Raw genomic sequence first — 22,073 nt, 5'->3', positions numbered from 1 at the left:
TTTTCCAGCTGATCTCGTGATTTTTGTAGGTACTGGATATCTCATAACTTTGTAATATAGTAGCAAAACTGGCACCTCCAAATGGTATCCGCTCCCACTTCTATCCCTGCACAGCCATAACATATGTGACTTTAAAATTGTGAGATTTCACATACAGAAATCCTGCCACTGACCCAGTACTCAATCTTCCTCATCCTGGTCCTTTGGCTCAAGTAATTTGGGAGAAAATTCCGCAACTAGGGGAAGGAGGAGGAAACATTTTGCTGGTATGGTAATTGTTTTAAAGGAAGCTATTTGAAGCTGATCAGGGGATTAGAATACATTTTAAGAGTGGGCAGACGAGGGGTGATGTATTTATTTATTACTCATTGTTATCTACATGATTGCATGATAGTACAATTTATCAAAAGAATATAGGTATACAGCATGTACATACATACGCAATATATATACGCATACAAAGCACACACAGTTATGCCCTCAATTACACAAGTACAAGCCCATTAAGTCACTGGGGTTGAGTGAGTGAGAGCACAGAACTTGGCTGCACACAGAGTGGCTAGTGATTTTGGGTGCTCAACTGGAGTTGTAAGGCACCTGTTCTGCAGAAAGTGCTGAGCACCCACCCTTTGAAAAAGTAAGGTCCAGTTAGATCTCTCAAGTTGGGTACCCCAAAACTGAAGAACCCCAAATCCAGACACTTGGGAAAATCCTGGCCGCAACACTTATTACATAGTACCTATTTATAGCTATATTGACCAATATATCCCCAAAGAGATATTATACATAAAAATTGGATTCAGGCTTGAAGGAAGTTCCCTGAGACTCAGGCCCTTACGATATAGGCTCCTATTTGCATATGCACTCAATGTTAGAAAGAGTCTGTGATAGCAAAAAAACATTTAAAAAAATTATTTAACCCAATCTTTCTTGGATATTGACAAAATAAAAATATCTGTATTTCATTAGTACCAAATATACTTTCATGTTTTGTTTTCTAACTTACATTATGAGATAGTAGATTAATAAAAGACTAAACAGCAGCAGCAGGAGTGAGAAACCAAGCAAACTGAAGTAACAAAATGGCTCTAAATTACTAATCAATTATAAATCAGCGGTATTTTAGTCTACCAAAAAACTTGTTTGTAGCAAAAATCATGATTTCACCACTTTACTGTTAGCAAGATACAAGGCTTCTTATCAAAGCCCTGAGTTATAATTGGTTTGTACAAAACACTTACCAACTCTCCTGTTGTTGTTTGAAGCCTGTTTTTGAGCCACGGATGCCAGACTAAAAAGATTTGTTTTTTACTTTTTTAAAATGGATATTAAATGATAAAATTTCTACATGCACAATTTCGGCTGTAATCACAAAAGGGCAAATTTGAGGCCTACTGATTCCAATACAGCTTCCCCTGGATTACAGCATAACAGTCTGTGGATTACAGTATTTAAACTAGATCAATCATAATCCTCTCTTTAGATTAGAAATGTTTTTAATTGCATACACATAAAACAGAACTACTAGTGAATCATCAACTTGCTATTTGCTATGCCAATAAATTATACTTTTTACTGTATTAAAAGCAAGAATTTAGAAATCAAAACAAAACATCTCTTTATAGCACATATCACTCTTTTTCCCACTCAAGAAACAGCTTATATGTTTTGCCTCACAAGAGGTATTTTTAATTTATTACTTTTACAATTTTTTTCCTTTTACTGGTGAGCACATTGTATCATTACGGTCACCGGGGTTCTAGGAGATAGCACAGCAACTTCCATGACCAATCAGTGAAAAAACAGGCTGGGGAGAATGAGCATAAGCACCTGGACATATTCCACCAATACAGGAAAGAAAAAGATCATCTTGTTCACAAACAAAATTGCTCCACATACAAACCCACAACAAAAGGAGATTCCTACAACAACTGTACCCAAATGTTACTTAAAATTGTACCAAGTGATGAAACGTGGCCTGTTAAACAAGGGAAACCAAATTAAGGGAACATTTGTAGATTGACATCAATTTCTTGAAGCCAACCCTCTAAATTTGAATCCTAGAACTGAAACACCAATGGCCTATGAATTTTTTCTTTTACCTTCTTTTTGGGGAGGGAAGGGGAGATAGAAAAGAGGGGAGCCCATTTACGAAGGAACTTGTCATACTTCATCAAGAGATGCATTACTTTTTATGCAGCACTGCAAAAGAGACACAGGAGACCACTGCAATCATGAGGGTGCACTCTGATCTTCGTGCTGAGAATGAACAGAAGCCAAACCAGAAATAGTTTGGGGCAACCTCCAGGTAACACCTTGTTACATAATTATACTGCTGCCTGCTTTGTACTTGCCTTGCACCTTTCACCTCAGAACACGTTTCAGAGTGTTGCAATAATCTCTTGCTTGCTCCTAAACTGTCAGATCATATACCCTGTACAGCACTTGCGTCACTAAAATGGCTCATATAATAATATTGACAACCCTAAGCTTTCAAAACTCATGAGTCAGGCCCCCCAAAATCAGATGATTGTAAAAAATAATAATGGGCTTCTTTTAACTGGTCTTTTGATTTTTGAGCCCTTAGGGTGTGCTCTGGTCACGTTTTCCTACATAATCACAAGGGCTAGCAACTTTTTAAAATGAAAGCTGAGATTTCCATGTAATCACTTGACTCCAGGAACTTACGATTTACAAACACTGAATATCATAAAATTCACAGTAAAATCATGAGCTGGCAATTCTGAGGGCTGAGCAGGCTAATAAAGGAGAAAGTTTGTTAACTCACCTGTGTCTGGTTCATCAGCAGTGACACAAATCAGAATACCAAAACCGACGCTTTAAAATGACATTAGCCAAAAAACTTACAGGTTACTCACTATGCTCCCCATGATGCTAGTACTCAAACTATTGTCACAGGACCATTCATGACATGGGCACTCAGGCAAGGGCTCTCAGACTAGTACTATTGATTGTGTCTGTCTGCCCCACTCCCAAGAACTAGCTCTGAACAACAGTTTCACAGGCCAAGCTTGAAAAATGAAACATAAAAAGATTATTATGGTTATTCAGTCTCTGGAGGATCACGTTTGGGCTTTGATCCTGCAAAGACTTGCATGCATGCTTAACTTTATGCACAGCAAGTGGTCCCATAGACTGCAGTGGAACTACAGGCATAAGGCAAAGTCTTTACAGGATTGGCATCACTTGGGAATTGGGGTTATTGCTCTGACAATAACTGGACTTTAGTCATAGAACTGTTCTTCAAACAGAAAAAAGTGACAAAATATTCACCAAGTTTGTGTCATTTTCATTCTACAAGTTTTAAAAAAAGCTGAAAATTTTGAACAAAATAATTTCCAGGACAATTTTTGGTTTAACTAATTTTTGTTTTGAAATTGTTTGGTTTTCCTTTTTTCTCCCACCTCTCCTTCTATTTTCCACTGGAAAGGGAAGGGAGCAAGGGAAATTAAAAAAAAAAAAAGAGCATAATGAAAAATGATAACAAAAAACTTTTTTACTTTTCAGTTTAATTGAAAACAAACTGATTTTTTATTTAAAAAGAAATATCACGTTTTCACTAGTTTTCTGATTCTGAAAATCCTTTTTTTATTTAAAAATTCATTCACAAATTCCAACCAGCTCTATTTAGTCTATGTTTTTGCACAGATCTAATGACTCTAGCATTGCATACAGAAAATGATATTAATAGGCTCTCTATTTATGAAGAAACCTATAGATAAAAAAATATATATAGAAAAATTCCCTCTACTGAAATCCTGCTCCTGCATCAGGAACTAGTGGGCACCAGGGCAGTCCCACGAAAGCCAGAAGGACTCTGCAGAGGTGAAGGGCTCAGCCTCAGCAGATCTAGATGCAGGGACAGGACCCATCCGTACCAGCTTTGCCCCTGCAGCAGCCCAACATGCAAAAGCTTTTTGGATCTTCTTGGGCTTTGCAGATAGGGAGGTTGTCCTTTGTGCTGATGGAGGCAACTGCCTTTCTCCTTATGTGGCCTATCAGGCTGAAAATTTTTCTTCCCATCCCAAACCCAGGTTCTGGAGGTCGGAAAGGGAAATCCTCCCATCTACCATAGGAGAGCTGCCACATGCAATAATAATAATAATATGAGTCCCCTGTTACACTTCTGCAGCCCTTTCTCCCCATGGCAAGCACGTGTGATTGTTTTTATTTTTTGGTTAAAAATATAGGATGGGGATGGCCTACCATCCTCCTCTCCCTCCGCCTGAAAAGATGCAGCATGGGTTACTCTGATCCTAAAAGATTACATACCTGTTCTGTGAGGATCTTATTCTCACTGAAGATGCAAAATAAAATATAGAAGCTTTGTCTTAGTATATATCACCAACTTGTGAGTGGGCAGCTAAGCCAAGGAAGGTTACACAACTAAGAAGCTTTCAGGAATCACAGTACAGAGGCACGTGAAGCAAATTCTGCTCAGCAAGGAAGTATTACCAGTGTCTCCCCCTCTTGGTAAAGAACCATCTTCACTAAAACAAGAGAACGACTGAGAACAAGTGATTACATTATCTTATTCGCTATTACTCTAAATGAGGGTTTGGGAAGACACCTGGCTTCTAGTCATAGTACCATCTCTTCAGTCTTCTATAGGCTTTTGTTTCATTTTCATCTTGATCTCCTAACAAGCTCTCTAGGTAACTATATAATCAAGTAATCCTAGTTACTAGTCAGAGATCTGTTTTCTTGGTCCCTCCTCTGAATTGAAGCTGACAAAAGCAGTATCTCTACCGGGCGATCTCTCCTTCAAGCCCATATAGTGTATTTGTGACTATTTTTTTAAGTTATATTTTGGCTTTGATTGTTTGTGATGAAAAGCAAACATGTTTAGCCTCGCTTATTTGCCAAATGCTTTGGCACAATAGGAATCAGGAGCACATACTGTATTGTGATTGTGTTATATCGCCAGAAAAAAAATATTTGAAAATCTTTCTTGTCAGAGCTTAGTTTTACAGCCCTCCGCTTGTTTACAAAGACACTTTTTAGGTCAACACTGCTCAGCTGCTGCCAGACTTGTTTGCAAAACAGAGGAAGGTGTATTTAGAACTGCCTATTATTAAGGTTGCCTGACACTTCCTGTTGTAAGTTTTAGCAATATGGACTGAAATTTTCCATGCTGGGTACCTGCCTCAGACTGAATTTTATTTTATTTTTTGAAAATTTCAGCCAGAACAGTCCAGCCATTTCCGAGAACAAGACTGGGGAAAAAAATCTATTGTTTTACCCAATTTAAAAAAAAAATTGTGACCTTTTATTTGAGAAGTTCTAATGCCTCCACACTTCTTGAGAAAGAACCTGAGATTTAGCAAGAGGTGGCCTTTGTGACAGGGGAGGTGTCTTTTGCTGCCCCTGTCAAAATCCACCCAAATTTGACAAGTTATAAGCCTTTGAAATAAAAATCACAGTTCACAAATGCTCAGCCCTCCATACAGTTTTGCAACCCCGATGTGGCCCTCGGGCCAAAAAGTTTGCCTGCCCCTGCCCTAGGGTCTGATTTGCAGAAGTGCTGAGCACCCACAACTACAACTGAAGTCAAGGGGAGCTGTGCTTTGATCATATTAATTGCCATATAATGCTACATGCTCTGAAAGAGTCAGGTCCTTGGTGTCTCACACAGGGCACCCAAAATTAGTGAATTTCTTTTACCTTAATCTCTGTGCCTCAGTTCCCCATCACAGGTGTATTGTGAAAACAAATTAATATTTGTGAAGCACTTAGATGGCATAGTGATGAGCACCACAGAAAAGCCCATAAGGAAATTAATAATTCTGTCGTCAGAGCAGGATTTGAATAGTGTATATTAAATAACGCCTGTGGCCACACATTGAACGATGGAGGAGAAAACAAAACACTGAATGGCTGCTCATTAAATGAGCATTGACCATCCTGTACATGGAATGAGTTAGGGGGTCTGGTGAGAAAAAAAAATAGATGTGATTCTGTAATTAAAGATTGGCTCCTCAGGCTCATGCACAAGGTGGGGATGAATTAAGGTTAGACAGGCACCCTTAGTGCTGGCATTTCCTAACTTTTGATGCTTGACTCTGCAACGTTAATAATTTCTTAACATAATTTGTGTGTACTAGACCAATGTACCAGCATTTTCTGTGGTTTCAAGCACACTTGTACACATGGTAGTCAGCTGCTTTGGCCATTAAAGAACGAATTCAAGTCTCCCTGTGGTGCGGGGGGGAGGGGTCAGATATTCCAAGACCATGAACACACTTAATCTACAGGGGGAAGCGATGGCCACATGCTTACAGAAAACCTCCTTTGTGTAGTATTGGCAAGGGTCTGTGAGAAGGCCTTGCCACTTTCTAATACATCTAGAGTGTAAATTAATCCATGCTGGATTTATCCAGATATTTTTTTCTCTGAAAAGTTTAAATAGCGTTCAATTGTATGGAATATAGCTACTGTTAATGATGTCGTGAATGTATTTTTAGACAAATATAAATGACTCATAGGTTTACAAGTCCTTTTATGGCGCCTTTTCACATCTAATTCTAGAAGTGTGGTAATGGTGCAGTAAAACAAATGGACACAGTCAAGTCTTTTGTTATAATGGTGAACACTAGGAGAAAAGATGTTTAAAATAAGAGGAAGTACCCTAATTATATAGTTAGTCAAGTTTTCTGCTTAAAGCAGAAAAGATACTCTAAAATACTTTAAAATACTTAAAGATACTTTTAAGATACTTAAAGCAGAAAAGCAGAAAAGATACTTAAAGTAGAAAAGATACTTTAAAAAAAGATACTTTAAAAAAAATTGTGCACTATTTTTACTGGATGCTAGTGTTTCAAAAAGTGCCTACAGCAGTAGTAATAATGGGTTGTATTCTGTGTTATCACAAAATCTGTTAGGCAGACTGTGTGGATGTGGAATACTTTAGGAATATGATAAATCAGTTTGACAACACAGGTAACCTACAATGAATACATAATCACTTGTGCTGACACTGCTGGTACTTTGGAACTTATTTGAGAGTAAGTATAAAACACCAGTTATAGATCAGCAACAATTGTAAATTGATGTTTATTTACAAGCAACACAGGCTGAAGATGACTGCCACTATCCTATAACTGTTATTTTTAACATGCACTGTTCATATTACATAAACTCATTTAAAGTACTAATATAACATTCTCCTTCCCCCACAATAGGAAGGTTCTACTAACATGGCTATTAAGTAGGACACATGGAGAGATTAACTAAAATTCTCTCAAACCTGTGGATTATTCTGCAGAAGAATGTAACTCACCTACATTTGCAGGAAGTGGGGTATCCACCATGGCCCTCTTTTGTAAATGCTTTGTGAAGACTATTGGCATTTGCCACCAGGCCTGTACCATAAAGTTATGTTGGGAAAATATGCATTTCTCCTTATAAACTCTCCAGCCATAAACCTCCAATCTTTGCAGGTTTGCATCTAGTTTCTTGAGATGCTCACTATCATTCTTGCCAGCCAATGGAATGCCATCTAGTCAGTACTGTACTCCTGGGAGCTCTCTCAAAATCTGATCCATACCTCCACTTGAACAAGGCTGGTGTCAATGTTATCGCAAAAAGTGAATACTGGTATTGGTATGACCTTTATGTACCACTATGTTACCAACTCATGGGAATTTTCCTCCACTTGCATTTGTAAGTTTAACATAGATCCGTTTTGTAAAACTTTGAACTCCGGGCTACAGAAAGGAACTCTTCAGTACACTAGTTGCATAGTAGTTTTGAGATCTCCACAAATTCTTTAATGCTGGTTCAATGGGATATACCCATTTTCTGTGTGGACAGAGAGTATAATTTCTCCATTGAGTTCCAGATACCCAGGCCTACTGGTCTCATGGCATACAGCAGTACCCTTGTCTTGCAACACACAGGCTGACTGACTGGTCTACAAGTAAGCTTTACTTGTCTTCAATTCTCCAGTTCTCTCTTGAAAAGAGGTGCACATTTCTATAGTACTGCAGTTATACCTTTTTCAACTTTTACCACAGAAGAATTTGTGGGAGTTTCCACCAGTACATTTCAAACAGCATGATGTGATTTAAATCCAGATGAAAAGCATTTATATTATAAATTTTCAAGTTAGAATGTTGCATTGTGAAGTGACTTAAGTCAATGATTATTTAAAAAACATCTGGATTTAAATACCCTGGTTTTTTTAAATAATTGATTTAAATCACTTTTATGGAGATTTAATTTAATTAGAAAAAAATTTGCTATTGCCATTTTAGATTAAAATTCATTAAAAAAACACTCTTATTGTAATGTCACTACAAGCTGAGTACTTATTTAAATATGAAGAAACTGTTGTAAACAGAACAAAATATTGAAAATTTAAGGCCTCTGTCCTGCAAACACTTGCCAGCTTTAGCCACATTAGCTATGTCATTGGCTTTAATTGTGCTTAAAGTTATGCACATGCGTATGTGTTTGCAAGATGAGAGGTTACCGTTTATTTTTATTCAAAACTTTTATAAATCCAAAGCAGAATAAAATTTAACACTGCAAAAGTAACTTCAATGTTAACATTAAGTTGTTTAAAGTTTCAGTATTTAAACAGTTTAAAATTATAAAAACTTTCTCTATGGTCTCACTTATTAACATATCAGCATTAATACCATAATGCAACACTTTACACAGTTATAATCAGTGATCAAAAAAATCGTAAGTTAATAACCTATGAGTCCCATTACTCAAACTCAAAGGCATTTTCCTGCCCCTCAAAATTAAAATGCTCAAGAAGGAAAAACAACTTTGAAGCTTTGTTCCCATGCAGATTCTATTCTTGGATTCCACTGAACACCAGCAGAAGAATCCATAGCAGTTGAGACACCACTCTTGTGATCATATCTTTATTTTCTCAAAAAATGTTTACCTGATGTTACCACCACTGAGGAGCTATTATAGCTTCATCTGAGAGATAGTTTTCTGAAAAGAGGGAAACTTGGCATGAAATTATTTACTATTGACAGAAGACCACTTCCAACCTTCTTCTAAATATTAAAAAGGAAGGTTACATCTATACTGAAAAAAAAAAAAAGGTGTGTTCTTAACCTCTTGGTTAAAATATCAGGGAAGACACAGTAATTTAGCATTTAACTAAGGTTAGCAGAGCAAGTTCAACCCTTGGCTCACCCTATAAACTTTAGTTTGAGGCTTGAGCAACTAATCTGAGTTAAAAGCAGCGTTGATATGTCTTCACTGCTATTATAACCCCAGATTAGCTAACTTGAGCTAAGAACACACATTTTGTTTGCAGCATAGACATACCTTGAGTGGTGATTCCTCTGTTGTGAGTGGAACCTGGCATCTGTGAAGGATTGATCTTACATCCAAACAAATGACATGGTATTAAGCCTGATCATAATGATACACATTTTGCCAGATTCTAATTGCAATTTAGTAACGATTTTTTCAATCTTCTTCCACACTTCAACAGCTTGAGCCATTGAACATGACTTCCTGTGTAGAGGATCCAGTACCACTGTAACTGGTTTCAGTGTTGTTCTCCTTAACCTCTGAGGAAAGGACAAGAAGCAATGGCCTTAAATTGCAGCAAGGGAGGTTTAGGTTGGACATGAGGAAAAACTTCTTGTCTGGGTGGTTAAGCACTGGAATAAATTGCCCAGAAAAGTTGTGAAATCTCCATCATTGAAGATGTTTAAGACATCCTACCTGTCAAGAATGGTCTAGATCAGTGCTACTCGAAGTGGTGGTTCGTGGACCAGTGCCGGTCCGTGAGCCATCGGCTGCCAGTCTGTGCGTACATTGGAAAAAAAAATTGCTGGTCCCCCACATCAGATAGCTTGATAATATGTCTAGATAATACTTAGTCCTGCCCTGAGTGCAGGGGACAGGACTAGATGACCTCTCGAGGTCCCTTCCAGTCCTACAATTCTATGATTCTATGATTTGGAGCAATTCTTCAGCAAACCTCTTAAGATTAATATTTGTTACCCTCTGACAAACAGTCAGCTTCCTGTCTGTACTCTTCACAGAGATTCACTAATTTAGGCCACTCCAAAAGAAACTTCCAAGCAATCTGCAACAGTATTACACCCTACTTCCTGAGGCGTGACAAATGCACCGCCACATTCCTGTTTGTTTTTCCAAATAATCACCACTTTGCAGCTGTCAGATACAGAGTCCCCAATACTGCAATTGCAGCCATACTGGCAGATGGACCCCGAGTCAGTGGGGCTCCATGAAGGTGCAGGGATCTGCATCTGTGTAGCACATTGCAGGACTGGCTCCATAAGTAATAGGATTGTATATTCTTTCCTTCCAGCATATTATTAATAATGGCTTTCATCACAAAACTTGTCACTTGGCTCTTAGATCTTTCACGCCTTTTGATTGTAGCATTAGGTAAATGCAGTTAAATATTCAGATGAATATAAATGACTGAAGGCACCAGTGCTCACCACAAAAGCAAACAGCTCCTCCTTCAGCAGTTCCTGTAGCACACACATTCACTGTACACAATACACTACCCATGTATATCCCGTTACATAGTTTCTGAAAACTGAGCCACTGAAAGCCCTAACTGAGATGTAATCTAGTCAAACCATTGTGACAGTCTTCAACTTGTGGATGTTCGATATATCAAGAAGGTGGTGTGGGTCACAAATACAGCATGTGGGTTTCTTGCTTATCAGTTCTGTGTGTAAGTTTGTACTGTTATCAAAACACAGTATGTTAATAAGACCCCGGGACTTGTCTTATTTGGTGTATATGAACATTTTAAGTGGGCTTCTGAGAAAAAAAGACTATAAAAGCTGAAATTCTACTAACAATTAGGTACTAAAGAAACAGGTACAAAACATTTTAGCAAATTAAGACTATATAAATGGAAAGAAAGTAAACAGCTATCAACAAGTAAATCAAAATATCTATTTAAATTAGAAATAACTTAATTCAAATACAAAAATACTGGATGGAATTAAGTGAGGGTGTAGTAATTTTGCTGCTGTCCCTCAACTAAAATACAGCAGCACTCCCTATTTGCCTTGGGAATATTATGAGCTAACTAGAAGATGTAGTTTCTCAGCTTGTCCACGTAGACTTTAAACTTTCTTCATGATGCAAGTACTCATTATCTCCCTGCCCCTCTGGTCTAACCCCAACACTTCCTCCTCAAATAGCTTCAATGGCCCCTTCTTTCGTTCTGCATCACTCAAATGCAATGTCCTGAAATTCCAGATGTGCATAGCTCTTTCCACACTTAAATTCTGTCCCCATTTCCTCCTGCATCCCCCCACTTCTTCCTCACACACCTCAAGTGCCTTCTCTCCTCCTCCCACTTTCACCTTGCTTCAAACCCCATCTTATCCTGGGAATAGCTTCCCAGAAGAAAGGGTGGTTTTAAGCACCTACCTGCTCTTTGTACTCATGACCACTTTGTTTTCAACTGTATTACACTGTATACACCTTAGGGAGTGACAAACCTTTTGGAACATATGAGTTTCTGTTAACTTGTATTTGACATTACAACAATCATGCCATATTTATAAAGAGGGAGTTCTACAATGGGCAAGACTGAAAATAGAGAACATTGAAACAAAAGCAATGTACTGAAAACTGCAAGCACAGTACATAGCTTTTGTTTCATTCTCTCATACCCATTATACTGCTAATCATTGAAGATGTTTAAATAAGTTTTTCCTCCACCAGCTTAAATCTTCTGTTTGATACTACACTGAAGTCATAACAATCCTTTATGATATTACAGAGTGGTTCTATGGAAGTGATTTATCATACATACGGTTCCATAATTTTCCCAAGGGAGAAGTAGGAAGAAAAGATGGAGTTATTGTAAGAGGAAATTAAAACACAAATGTGTCTGATCAGTAGAAGGTGTAGGATGTACTCAAATCAGACACATTTTAAAAAATAATCTGTTTTAATGTTTTCCATAATGTGAATGTATCTCATTCATATAATTTCTAAAGTTTGTGTATGAGCAGATGCTGTGCCGCAAGTTATTGTTTACAGGTATAAGTTTGGTATGCCACAAGTTAACTATGTCTTAGGGTTTTAATTACCTCTCTTCTTAATCATGACATTGGCAGGTGTGTGTTTATAAAGTACTGTCTGTGCGACTTTACTTATTTTATTGTATAAAGAGATGCACTGAGATCCAGTACTTTCTGGAAAAAACTACTTGTCTTTTCACTCAGACTTTATAGCCATGTGGCAACAAGAGAAAACAGATGAAGCGGTAATAAAATTCTAACGTTATCCTTATGATTGCATTTTTTAACCTTGTAACCTTTTCTCTGTGCCATGACAGAAAAATGTAACATTGTCTCTATAGTTTTCCATTAACATTTGTCTCCATAAATTTGCCCTGACTGTTGTAAAACTGTTGCGATAATCCTAAATCCTGGTCAAGTGAACAGGGATTTAGTATTGTTATAAAACACATTGAGCCACATTCTGCCGCTTATGCTCCTGTTAAGTAATACATTTAACTCTGCATGCTGTCCCACTCAGGACCGGCTCTAGGCACCAACAAAGCGTCACAATTCCAGGGGCGGCATTCCGGCCACCCTTTTTTTTGGCTTGGACAGTTGCACTCCCGGAGCTTTGGGTGGCAAATTTTTTACTTGGGGTGGCAAAAAACCTCGAACCGGCCCTGGTCCCACTGGAAGTCCTACTCATCATGAGTAAGAGTGACAGAATTTGGCCTGTTATGAACAGTAGTTTCCTGCTCACTAGCTACACTATTTTTCAAAAACAGTCACAACTTGAGTTCTCTCTCTTTTCTCTTCCCCTAGGACAACAAAGTAATGTGATTTTGTAAAAGCTTCCTAGAATTCCCTACTGTTTGTATAGCACTAGCAAGAGTTTTGAATGCACACACAAGCATACATACAAATGAAATACCAGTGCTGTAAGATTATGTATTGTTTTAGTTATTTTTCAATTGTTTGATATCCACCTGCATGAATTCCTGATCCTAAAAGAGCATCCATGCAGGCAGTCCCCAACTCCCCAGTGTCGAGCCCCACTGTGCTGATCTACTTCCAGGACTGGAGCCGTTGACCTTTCTTGATTTCACAATAACCAGTTTTCAACCTTATAAAATCATAATCAAAAGCATAATTGTGTGAATATCCATTGCTAGGTTCTGTTATGGACTAACTTCCTGCAATTTTGTCTATGTACATATACTAGACCTTTTTTTCCAGAACCTGTGAAAAAACACTTCTAAAAGCAAGGCTAAGCGTACTCTGATATACAGTAAATCTAAATAAAATAAAATAGCATAACCTTTAAAACTATGGGAAAATTCTTCCTTGATTTGCCCATTTTGGTCAAAGGGGGAAAATTTTTGCCCCACTCATCCCAGGGGAAGAGGGGAGTATAAACTGAAACCTTCCTTGCCAAAGCATCAACCCAAAGAGGCAAGATGATAAAAGTCTGATCTTAGAACGGAAAAGCCAATTCATCATTAACTATAGTGGCATTACTGCCACCACTGTCATTAGAGAACATAAGAAAAACAACATGCCGTGCAATCATTCATGAAAAAAAAAAAATCTATCAGTAAGTATGTACAAATTCGCTCGTAGATACGAAGAGAGGATGAAGTTCCTGCTATATACAGACATTCTGCTTACATCAGTTAGTCACTAATATTGATTTTAAAACATAACAATGACAGTCTTAAAACACAACTGAAATAGACATGTATTCCTAAATAATCTTAAAACAAGTCTTTATATAAACAAAGTGTTTTTGGGAGCCATTTGCAACATCATGGATATGCAAGGATCCCACTGAGACAGGCAAAGTAACTGCGTTTGACTCTAATTGAGAACCTGCCCAAGAAGGGTGACCAGATGTCCCAATTTTATAGGGACAGTCCCAATTTTTGGGTCTTTTTCTTATATGGGCTCCTATTACCCTCCACCCCATCCTGATTTTTCACACTTGCTGTCTGGTCACCCTATGCCCAAGACATTCACAGACAGAATCTGCAAACTCTCTTTCACAATTTTTTACACACACACACAGACTTCACAGCAATCTTTTATTAACCACAATTGTTTCTTATAATTTTAAAACATTCATACTAAAAAAGGATTTTTAAAATATTGATGATTGGTAAGTAAAAGAGGTTAACATACAGAAATCAATATGTAATATGGTAAGAATATCAACCTAACAATATAAGAATAGCCACACTGGGTCAGACCAAAAGGTCCATCTAGCCCAGTATCCTGCCTTCCGACAGTGGCAAATGCCAGACCCTTCAGTGAGAATGAACAGATCAGGGCAATTATCAAGTGACCAATCCCCTGTCATCCAGTCCCAACATCTGGCAGTTGGAGGCTTAGGGACACCCAAAAACAAGTGGTTACATCCCAGACAATCTTGGCTAATTGATGTACCTATCCTCCAAGAACTTATCTAATTCTTTTTTGAACCCAGTTACACTTTTGGTCTTTGCAACATCCACTGGCAAGGAGTTCCATAGTTCCTCAGATGGACTGCATATTGTGTGAAAAAGTACTTCCTTTTGTTTGTTTTAAACCTGCTGCCTCTTAATTTCATTGAGTGACCGCTGGTTCTTGTGTTATGTGAAGGGTAGATAACACTTCCTTATTCACTGTCTCCACACCATTCATGATTTTATAGACCTCTATCATATCATCCCTTAGTTCTCTCTTTTCCAAGCTGAAAAGTCCCAGTCTTCTTACTCTCACCCCATATGGAAACTGTTCCAGACCCTCAGTCATTTGTGTTGCCCTTCTTTGTACCCTTTCCATTTCTAATATATCTTTTTTCAGATGGGATGACTAGAACTGCATACAATATTCAAGGTGTGGGAGAACCATGGATTTATATAATGGCATTAGGATATTTATGGTCTTATTATCTATCCCTTTCCTAATGATTCCTAACGTTGTTAGCTTTTTTGACTGCTGCTGCACATTGAGTAGATGTTTTCAGAGAACTCTTCACAATGACTCCAAGATCTCTTTCTTGAGTGGTAACAGCTAATTTAGACCCATCATTTTGTATGTATAATTGGGATTATATTTTCCCAACGTGCATTTAATTTCATCTGCCATTTTGTTGCCCAGTCACGCAGTTTTGTGAGATCATTTTGTAATTCTTTGCAGTCTGCTTTGGACTTAATTGTCTTGAGTAATTTTGTATCATTTGCAAACTTTGCCACCTCATGGTTTACCCCTTTTTCCATATCATTTATTAATATGTTGAATAGCACTGGTCCCAGTTCAGATGCCTTGGGGACCCTATTATTTACCTCTCTCCATTCTGAAAACTGACCATTTATTTCTATCCTTTGTTTCCTGTCCTTTAACCAGTTACTGATCCAGAAGAGGACCTTTCCTCTTTCCCATGACTACTTACTTTACTTAAGATCCTTGGTGAGGGACCTTGTTGGATAGTCCAATTACCCTATATCCACTGGATCAACCTTGTCCACATGTTTGTGGGCACCCTCAAAGAATTCTAATGGGAATTCATGGTGAGGCATTATTTACTTTCACAAAAGCCAGGTTGACTCGTCCCCAACATACTGTGTTCATCTACGTGTCTGTTAATTCTGTTATTTACTCTAGTTTTAACCAATTTTCTGGGCACTGAAGTAAGGCTTAGTGGCCTATAACTGACAGGATCACCTCTGGAGCCTTTTTAAAAAATAGACATTACATTAGCTATCCTCAAAAAAGAACTAGATAAATTCATGGAGGATAGGTCCATCAGTGGCTATTAGCCAGGATGGGCACGGATGGTGTCCCTAGCCTCTGTTTGCCAGAAGCTGGGAATGGGCGACAGGGGCTGGATCACTTGATAATTACCTGTTCTGTTCATTCTCTCTGGGACACCTGGCATTGGCCACTGTCAGAAGACAGGATACTTTGGGCTGACCCAGTATGGCTGTTCTTAAGTTCTCCAGTCATCTGGTGTAGAGGCTGATATAAGCGATAAGTTACATTGCACAAACAACGAGGAGTCCTTGTGGCACCTCAGAGACGAACAAATTTATTTGGGCATAAGCTTTCATGGGCTAAAACTCACTTAATCAGATGCATGGAGTGGAAAATACAGTAGAGAGGTATAAATACACAGCATAGGAAAGGATGGGAGTTGCCTTACCAAGTTGTGGGTCAGTGCTAACAAGCCAATTCAATTAAGGTGGAAGTGGGCTATTCTCAACAGTTGACAAGAAGGGAGGGGAAAAAATCACCTTTGTAGTGCTAATGAGTTCAATGTAATCAAGGTGGCACATTTCAAACAGTTGACAAGAAGGTGTGAGTATCAGCAGGAGGAAAATTAGTTTTTGCAGTGACCCATCTACTCCCAGTCTTTATTCAGGCCTAATTTGATGGTGTCCAGTTTGCAAATTAATTCCAGTTCTGCAGTTTCTCACTAGAGTCTGTTTTTGAAGTTTTTTTGTTGAAGAATTGCCACTTTTAAGTCTGTTATTGAGTGTCCAGGCAGATTGAAGTGTTCTCCTACTCATTTTTGGATGTTATAATTCTTGATGTCAGATTTGTGTCCATTTATTCTTTTCCATAGAGACTGTCTGGTTTGGCCAATGTACACAGTAGAGGGGCATTGCTGGCACATGTTGAGAATAGCCCACTTCCACCTTAATTGAATTGGCTGGTTAGCACTGACCCCCCCACTTGTTTTCAATTTCATATTTGAGTTCCTTCAGAACTCTTGGGTGAATACCATTTGGTCCTTGTCACTTATTACTGTTTAATTTATAAATTTGACACATCAATCAGGAACAGTTCCTCAGATTTGTCACCTAAACAAAATGGCTGAAATGTGGGAATCTCTCTCACATCCTCTGCAGTGAAGACAGATGCACATAATTCATTTAGTTTCTCCACAATGGCCTTGTCTTCCTTAAATACTCCTTTAGCACCTCAGTCATCCAGTGGCCCCACTATTTGTTTGGCATCTTCCCGCTTCTGAGTAATTAATTTTTTTTGTTTTTAGTTTTTGTGTCTTTTGCTAGTAGTTCTTCAAATTCTTTTTTGGCCTGTCTACTTGTTTCCATAATATAAGAACTAGGGGCCACCAAATGAAATTAATGGGTAGCAGGTTTAAAACAAATAAAAAGAAGTTCTTCTTCATTCAGCGCACAGTCAACCTGTGGAACACCTTGCCTGAGGAGGTTGTGAAGGCTAGGAATATAATAGGGTTTAAAAGAGAACTGGAGAAATTCATGGAGGTTAAGCCCATTAATGGCTATTAGCCAGAATGGGTAAGGAATGGTGTCCCTAGCCTCTGTTTGTCAGAGGGTGGAGATGGATGGCAGGAGAGAGATCACTTATAATACTACTGTGGTAGGTTTCTTTGGTATTTTCCCTCCCAGAACAATATTAAAATTTCTAGACACCATTAATGACTGCTTCTAGTCATGGAACCCACAAGGGGAGAGGCAATTCTTAATTTAGTCCTAAGTGGCGCATGATCTGGTCCAAGAGGTGAGTATAGCTGAACCACTTGGTAATAGTGACCATAATATAATTAAATTTATCTCTGTATCCCATCCTAAGGTAACATGTATCCAGTCAATATGGGAATAGTTGAAATCCCCCATTATTATGGAGTTTTCTATTTTTACATCCTCTCAAATCTCCCTGAGCTTTTCACAATCACCATCATCATCCGGTCAGGTGGTCAGTAATATATTCCTACTGCTATATTCTTATTATTCAAGTGTGGAATTTCTATCAATAGAGATTTCATGATACATTTTGATTCATTTCAAATTTTTAAATGTATTTGACCCTATGCTTTCTTTCACATATAGTGCCACTCCCCCACCAGCTTGACCTACTCTGTCATTCCTATAAATTTTGTACCCTGGTTTTACCATGTCCCACTGATTATTGTCATTCCTCCAAGTTTCTGTGATGTCTATTGTATCAATATCCTCATTTAATACCTGGGACCTTAGTTTACCCATCTTAGTATTTAAACTTCAAGTATTTGTATACAAGCACTTGTAAAATTTGTCAATATTTAGTTGTCTGCCTTTATGTGATGTAATTGAATAGGGACTTTTTCATTTGACAGTTTCTCTTGAGTTCTTACCCGTACTTTATCAATGTCTATCCTTTTCTCTTTACTAGAATATAGAGAATCCCTGTTAACAGATCCTCCCCTAAGAGATGCCTCTGTCTCAAACACGTGATCCTCTGAACCTGTCAGCTTTCCCCCAGCCCTTGGTTTAAAAACTCCTCTATGACCTTTTTAATTTTACATTCCATTCCATTAGTCTCTGTTGAATACTAAAATGTGGCAATGCCATATCTGCACTTTCTAAAACAGCAATTTGAAAAGATTGTTTCTAGTTCGGATTTTCCATTTTTAATTTAATTCTACTTCTCCCAGAACAGCTTTTAAAGACTAAAATATCTTAGGAATCCATGAAGAAATGTACACACAACCACCTCATTTTGCAAAACACACTGAAAAGTGGCTCCCCTGGTGCAGGGAGAAGTGCTGTTACTGGTGAGGAACTTTTCCAAAAGGAGTTAGTAAAAAAGAGACTCTAATAAGGAAAAGGTGAAGAGGAAGTCTACTTCCATATAATTCCTCAGAAGAGCAGGTAGCAAAACATTTCATCACCTTCTACAAACTGCAAGAGATCTTGTTTAAACATCAACTCACATCCTAAAATAATAACCGGATAGGTCTCAGGGTAACAAGGAAAACAGATTCGCTTTTGATAGTTAAGCTGAATGTGGAATTTCTGTAGCAAATTAGGTTATGACCTTTGCAATAGCTAAATGCACTAGAACATATAAATTAAATAGGACTGTCATTTGCCATCTTCTCACCATGACTAACAACTTTTTTCCCAGCATGAGATACTGAGCTGAAGTTTCACTGAGAGATGCCACCTCAGATGCTGGTGAACTTTGGCTCTTGTTCTGTATTGATGGTAACTTGAAGCCAGCAAACTTTGGGGGCTGGGAGCTTTTTCTTCACACCCAATTGAATCCAAACCAAATTTAAATTATATTTTGAAATAAAAATGTATTTGCTCCAGGACTGGGGTCCTTGCACAGTTTAAACTGGAGCTGAATTTATTTACAGCTGTGTGAGGTGGGGATTAGCCCAGGAAAGAAAAAAAAAACAGGGGAGATTCATTCTTAAAAATACCACCACCTACTTCACACTATAGTCTAGGTAACACTGACTCCAGATACCTAAGCCCTGCCAGAGTCCTCTGCTACAAGGACCCCACACACTCAGAGCCGAGAGCACATAAAGGACTTTTAGGGCCAGGCGGGCACTGAGGCCAGTCACCAGCTGGGATGAGTACTGCAGAAGAACTGCCATGGTTCATGTTGCCCTGTGCAGAGGAGCATTGCAGGGCAACTAGCTTCAAGACTGGGGAAGCTGTGCCTTCGCATCACTGCTACAGCAGGAAAACAATGCTACCTCTCTTACCTCCCAGAAATAGAGCGTGTGTGAGTCCATCCATCATACAGATAGAGCCTTGCAGAGTACACAATCAACCTTCCAGACACACACAGAGACTCCACCTAATAAAACTGCTGCTAGAACTATTTGATAGCATAATCCAACTCATTCTTCTACGTGGAAGGAAAAGCCAGGGCCCATCTTTAATATCTAATCGGGATAAAACCATAAAAGAAACCCTATGTTTGTACAACTGTGAATAAGTACTCCGTGTGCACAGAAACTCCAGTAACTAGGGCTGCAGAACAGAACTGGGCCAATTCCCCCTGCTAATCAACATACAGGAAAGAATATTCAGCTTCTCAGCCAACACAGCAGTTTCATCCACTGAAAATTACTTGAGGATCAAAAATTAAACCTGAATGCAACACAATCCATCCCTATGCACTGTCACTCCCCAGAGACAGCAATTCTGATCAGTGGAACCAACAACCCCCACCTCAAGCCCAAAATATATTCAAGATGCTAGATCAGCACCTAAACCAGTATAAGAGCAACTAGCAAGAAGAAATCAAAAACATAAACAAGTTAGACTGCTACAGACCCTTGCATAGAACCATCAAACCATCTCACTCTTGTGACATGTACAAAACTATGGCAGTCTCTCACCAAATACTGAATCAGTGACCACAAACGAGGTGAAAATTGGGGGACACAAAGTATAGCCCAAAGCAACCAATGTGGCAGAGAAGAGACTTACAGATCATGTCTCCAATGTCTCTGTGCCAAGGTCTAAAACAGAAGGAACTGCAACAAGAGGTATTTCCTCAAAATTATCATGAATCGCAAGAGCCTTCTCATCCAAACATCAGTGTGGAAACCCTGTGCCTGATCCTAGGAGAAAGGAGAGAGATGCCAGAGATGCCATTGTCCTGTGTAGCAACCCACCAAATGATCAGGAATAGGTACTGGCAACAACTGGCCACAGGTGATTGAATGTTAAACACTATGATGGGTGGATGTTATCCACCTCTGACAGAGAGCTGAAGGGTCCAGCTCCCTTTTACACTTTGGCAAAATTTGTACAACTTGTCATGCTAAAAAAGTCTCACTGGACTGATATTAATTGTGCATGGAGGGAGAGAGAGAGAGAGAGAGAGTGCACGCGCGCCTAGAAACAGACCCTGTGAGTGAGCATGAGAGGGACCCCTGCAGACTGACCCTCAGTGTGTGACATACAGTCTCACAGACTGACCCTCCGTGCATGGGACAGAGACACCCAGACAACCTCTGTGTGCTTGCCTGTACCACAGCCACCACAAACAGACAGACCCTCTGGGTGTGAAAGCCTGCTCCATAGACAGAGGGATGGAATGTGTATTGTGGAATGTGACAGAGACCCTCCCTCAAACAGACAAACTGACCATATACCACATACATGTATGTGCATATATACACATACATGGGGGACAGGGACCCCCCACAGACCAACTGACCACTCCTGTACAGGAGCACAAGTGACAGGGGCCCCACAGATAAACAGTGTCCCTCTGTACAAGTTGGGGGGCTAGGGACCTCCAGGGAACAGAGGGGGGAGTGTGAATGTGACAGAGGGACCCAGACAGACCCTCTGTGAGAGAGGCAGGGGCTCTTCCAAAGAGAACCCTTCGGTATTTGAATGACGGGGATCCTCACACTCAGGTGACCCCTTTCCACAGCAGAACCAACTTGTGCCCACCCCCAGCACCCGGGAGTATGGCGAGAAGGTCTAGTGGGGACCCCCTTCCCTCGTTACAGAAATGCAGGCAGGCGCCTCCGCACGTACTGGAGCCGAGAGACGCACACAGCAAGCCCGGCTGCTGCTCCCAGCCCCGGAGCAAACCATCGCGTTTTTTCACTCAGTGAAAACCACACGCATTGTGACCCAAACCACATCCATATTGGGGGGAAATGCCTTGAAAAGCCCCTTCTGCCTGCGGGCTTTGCAGCCCCCTCGGTTCCCCGGCCCCGGGGAAGGAAGAAGAGACCTCGGCACGGACAGAAGCAGGCAGGGCAGCATCTCTCGCTGCGCCTCGCGATGCGCTCGCCTCCCCAGCAGCGGCTCCGCTTGCTTGGCGGGGTTTGCGGCAGACTGCAGCAAGCAGCATCTTACCGTGGGTAGCAGCGGCTCCATTTGCGCTCCTTGGTCTTTAATCTCCATGTTGCGAGCTGCCTCTGGAACGGACACTTTCCTTTGCAGTCTCCTCAGCGTGTTACATGCACAGCTCCGGCGGCAGCTCTGCTTAGTATTCGGATCAGGTAGCTCTGAAGCAGGAGGCAACTACACACCCCAGCTCGCCACAGTCACATGGCTCCTGCTCACTCATGAGGCTGTTGGCCAGATTGCAGGAAAAAGGTAAAAGCTGGATCTACCTGCAGGATCCTGCCAGATCCTGCCGGTTTTTGTACCCAGTCCCCCAAATTGGTACTTCACAAGACAGAACAAGTTTACCTGCTGCTACTGCACCAAGAAACCCACACCACGGTGCAACAGCAACACAAAAACCCGCATCTGGCACCGCAATCCTGCTGGATCCAGCCAAATTTTGGCCCCA

At 39.8% G+C, this 22,073-nt stretch overlaps 1 protein-coding gene across 1 annotated transcript in view; it reads right to left on the bottom strand.

Moving 5' to 3' along the window:
• The window catches only part of SLC4A10 (solute carrier family 4 member 10), a 285,654-nt gene extending 263,853 nt beyond the window's left edge, over positions 1-21,801 (bottom strand). Inside the window, exon 1 of the mRNA XM_084643433.1 lies at positions 21,632-21,801. Within this exon, the coding sequence (XP_084499559.1) occupies positions 21,632-21,679 (48 nt within the window). The 5' untranslated portion in view covers positions 21,680-21,801. The remainder of the gene's footprint in view (positions 1-21,631) is intronic.
• Between the last annotated feature and the right edge of the window lie 272 nt (positions 21,802-22,073).

The sequence above is a fragment of the Lepidochelys olivacea genome, assembly GCF_965140295.1.
Source record: "Lepidochelys olivacea isolate rLepOli2 genome assembly, chromosome: 11".
In the NCBI taxonomy this organism is placed as follows: Eukaryota; Metazoa; Chordata; order Testudines; family Cheloniidae; genus Lepidochelys; species Lepidochelys olivacea.
The sequence above is the reverse complement of the archived record's forward strand: the minus strand, read 5'-3'. Positions and strand labels throughout refer to the sequence as shown.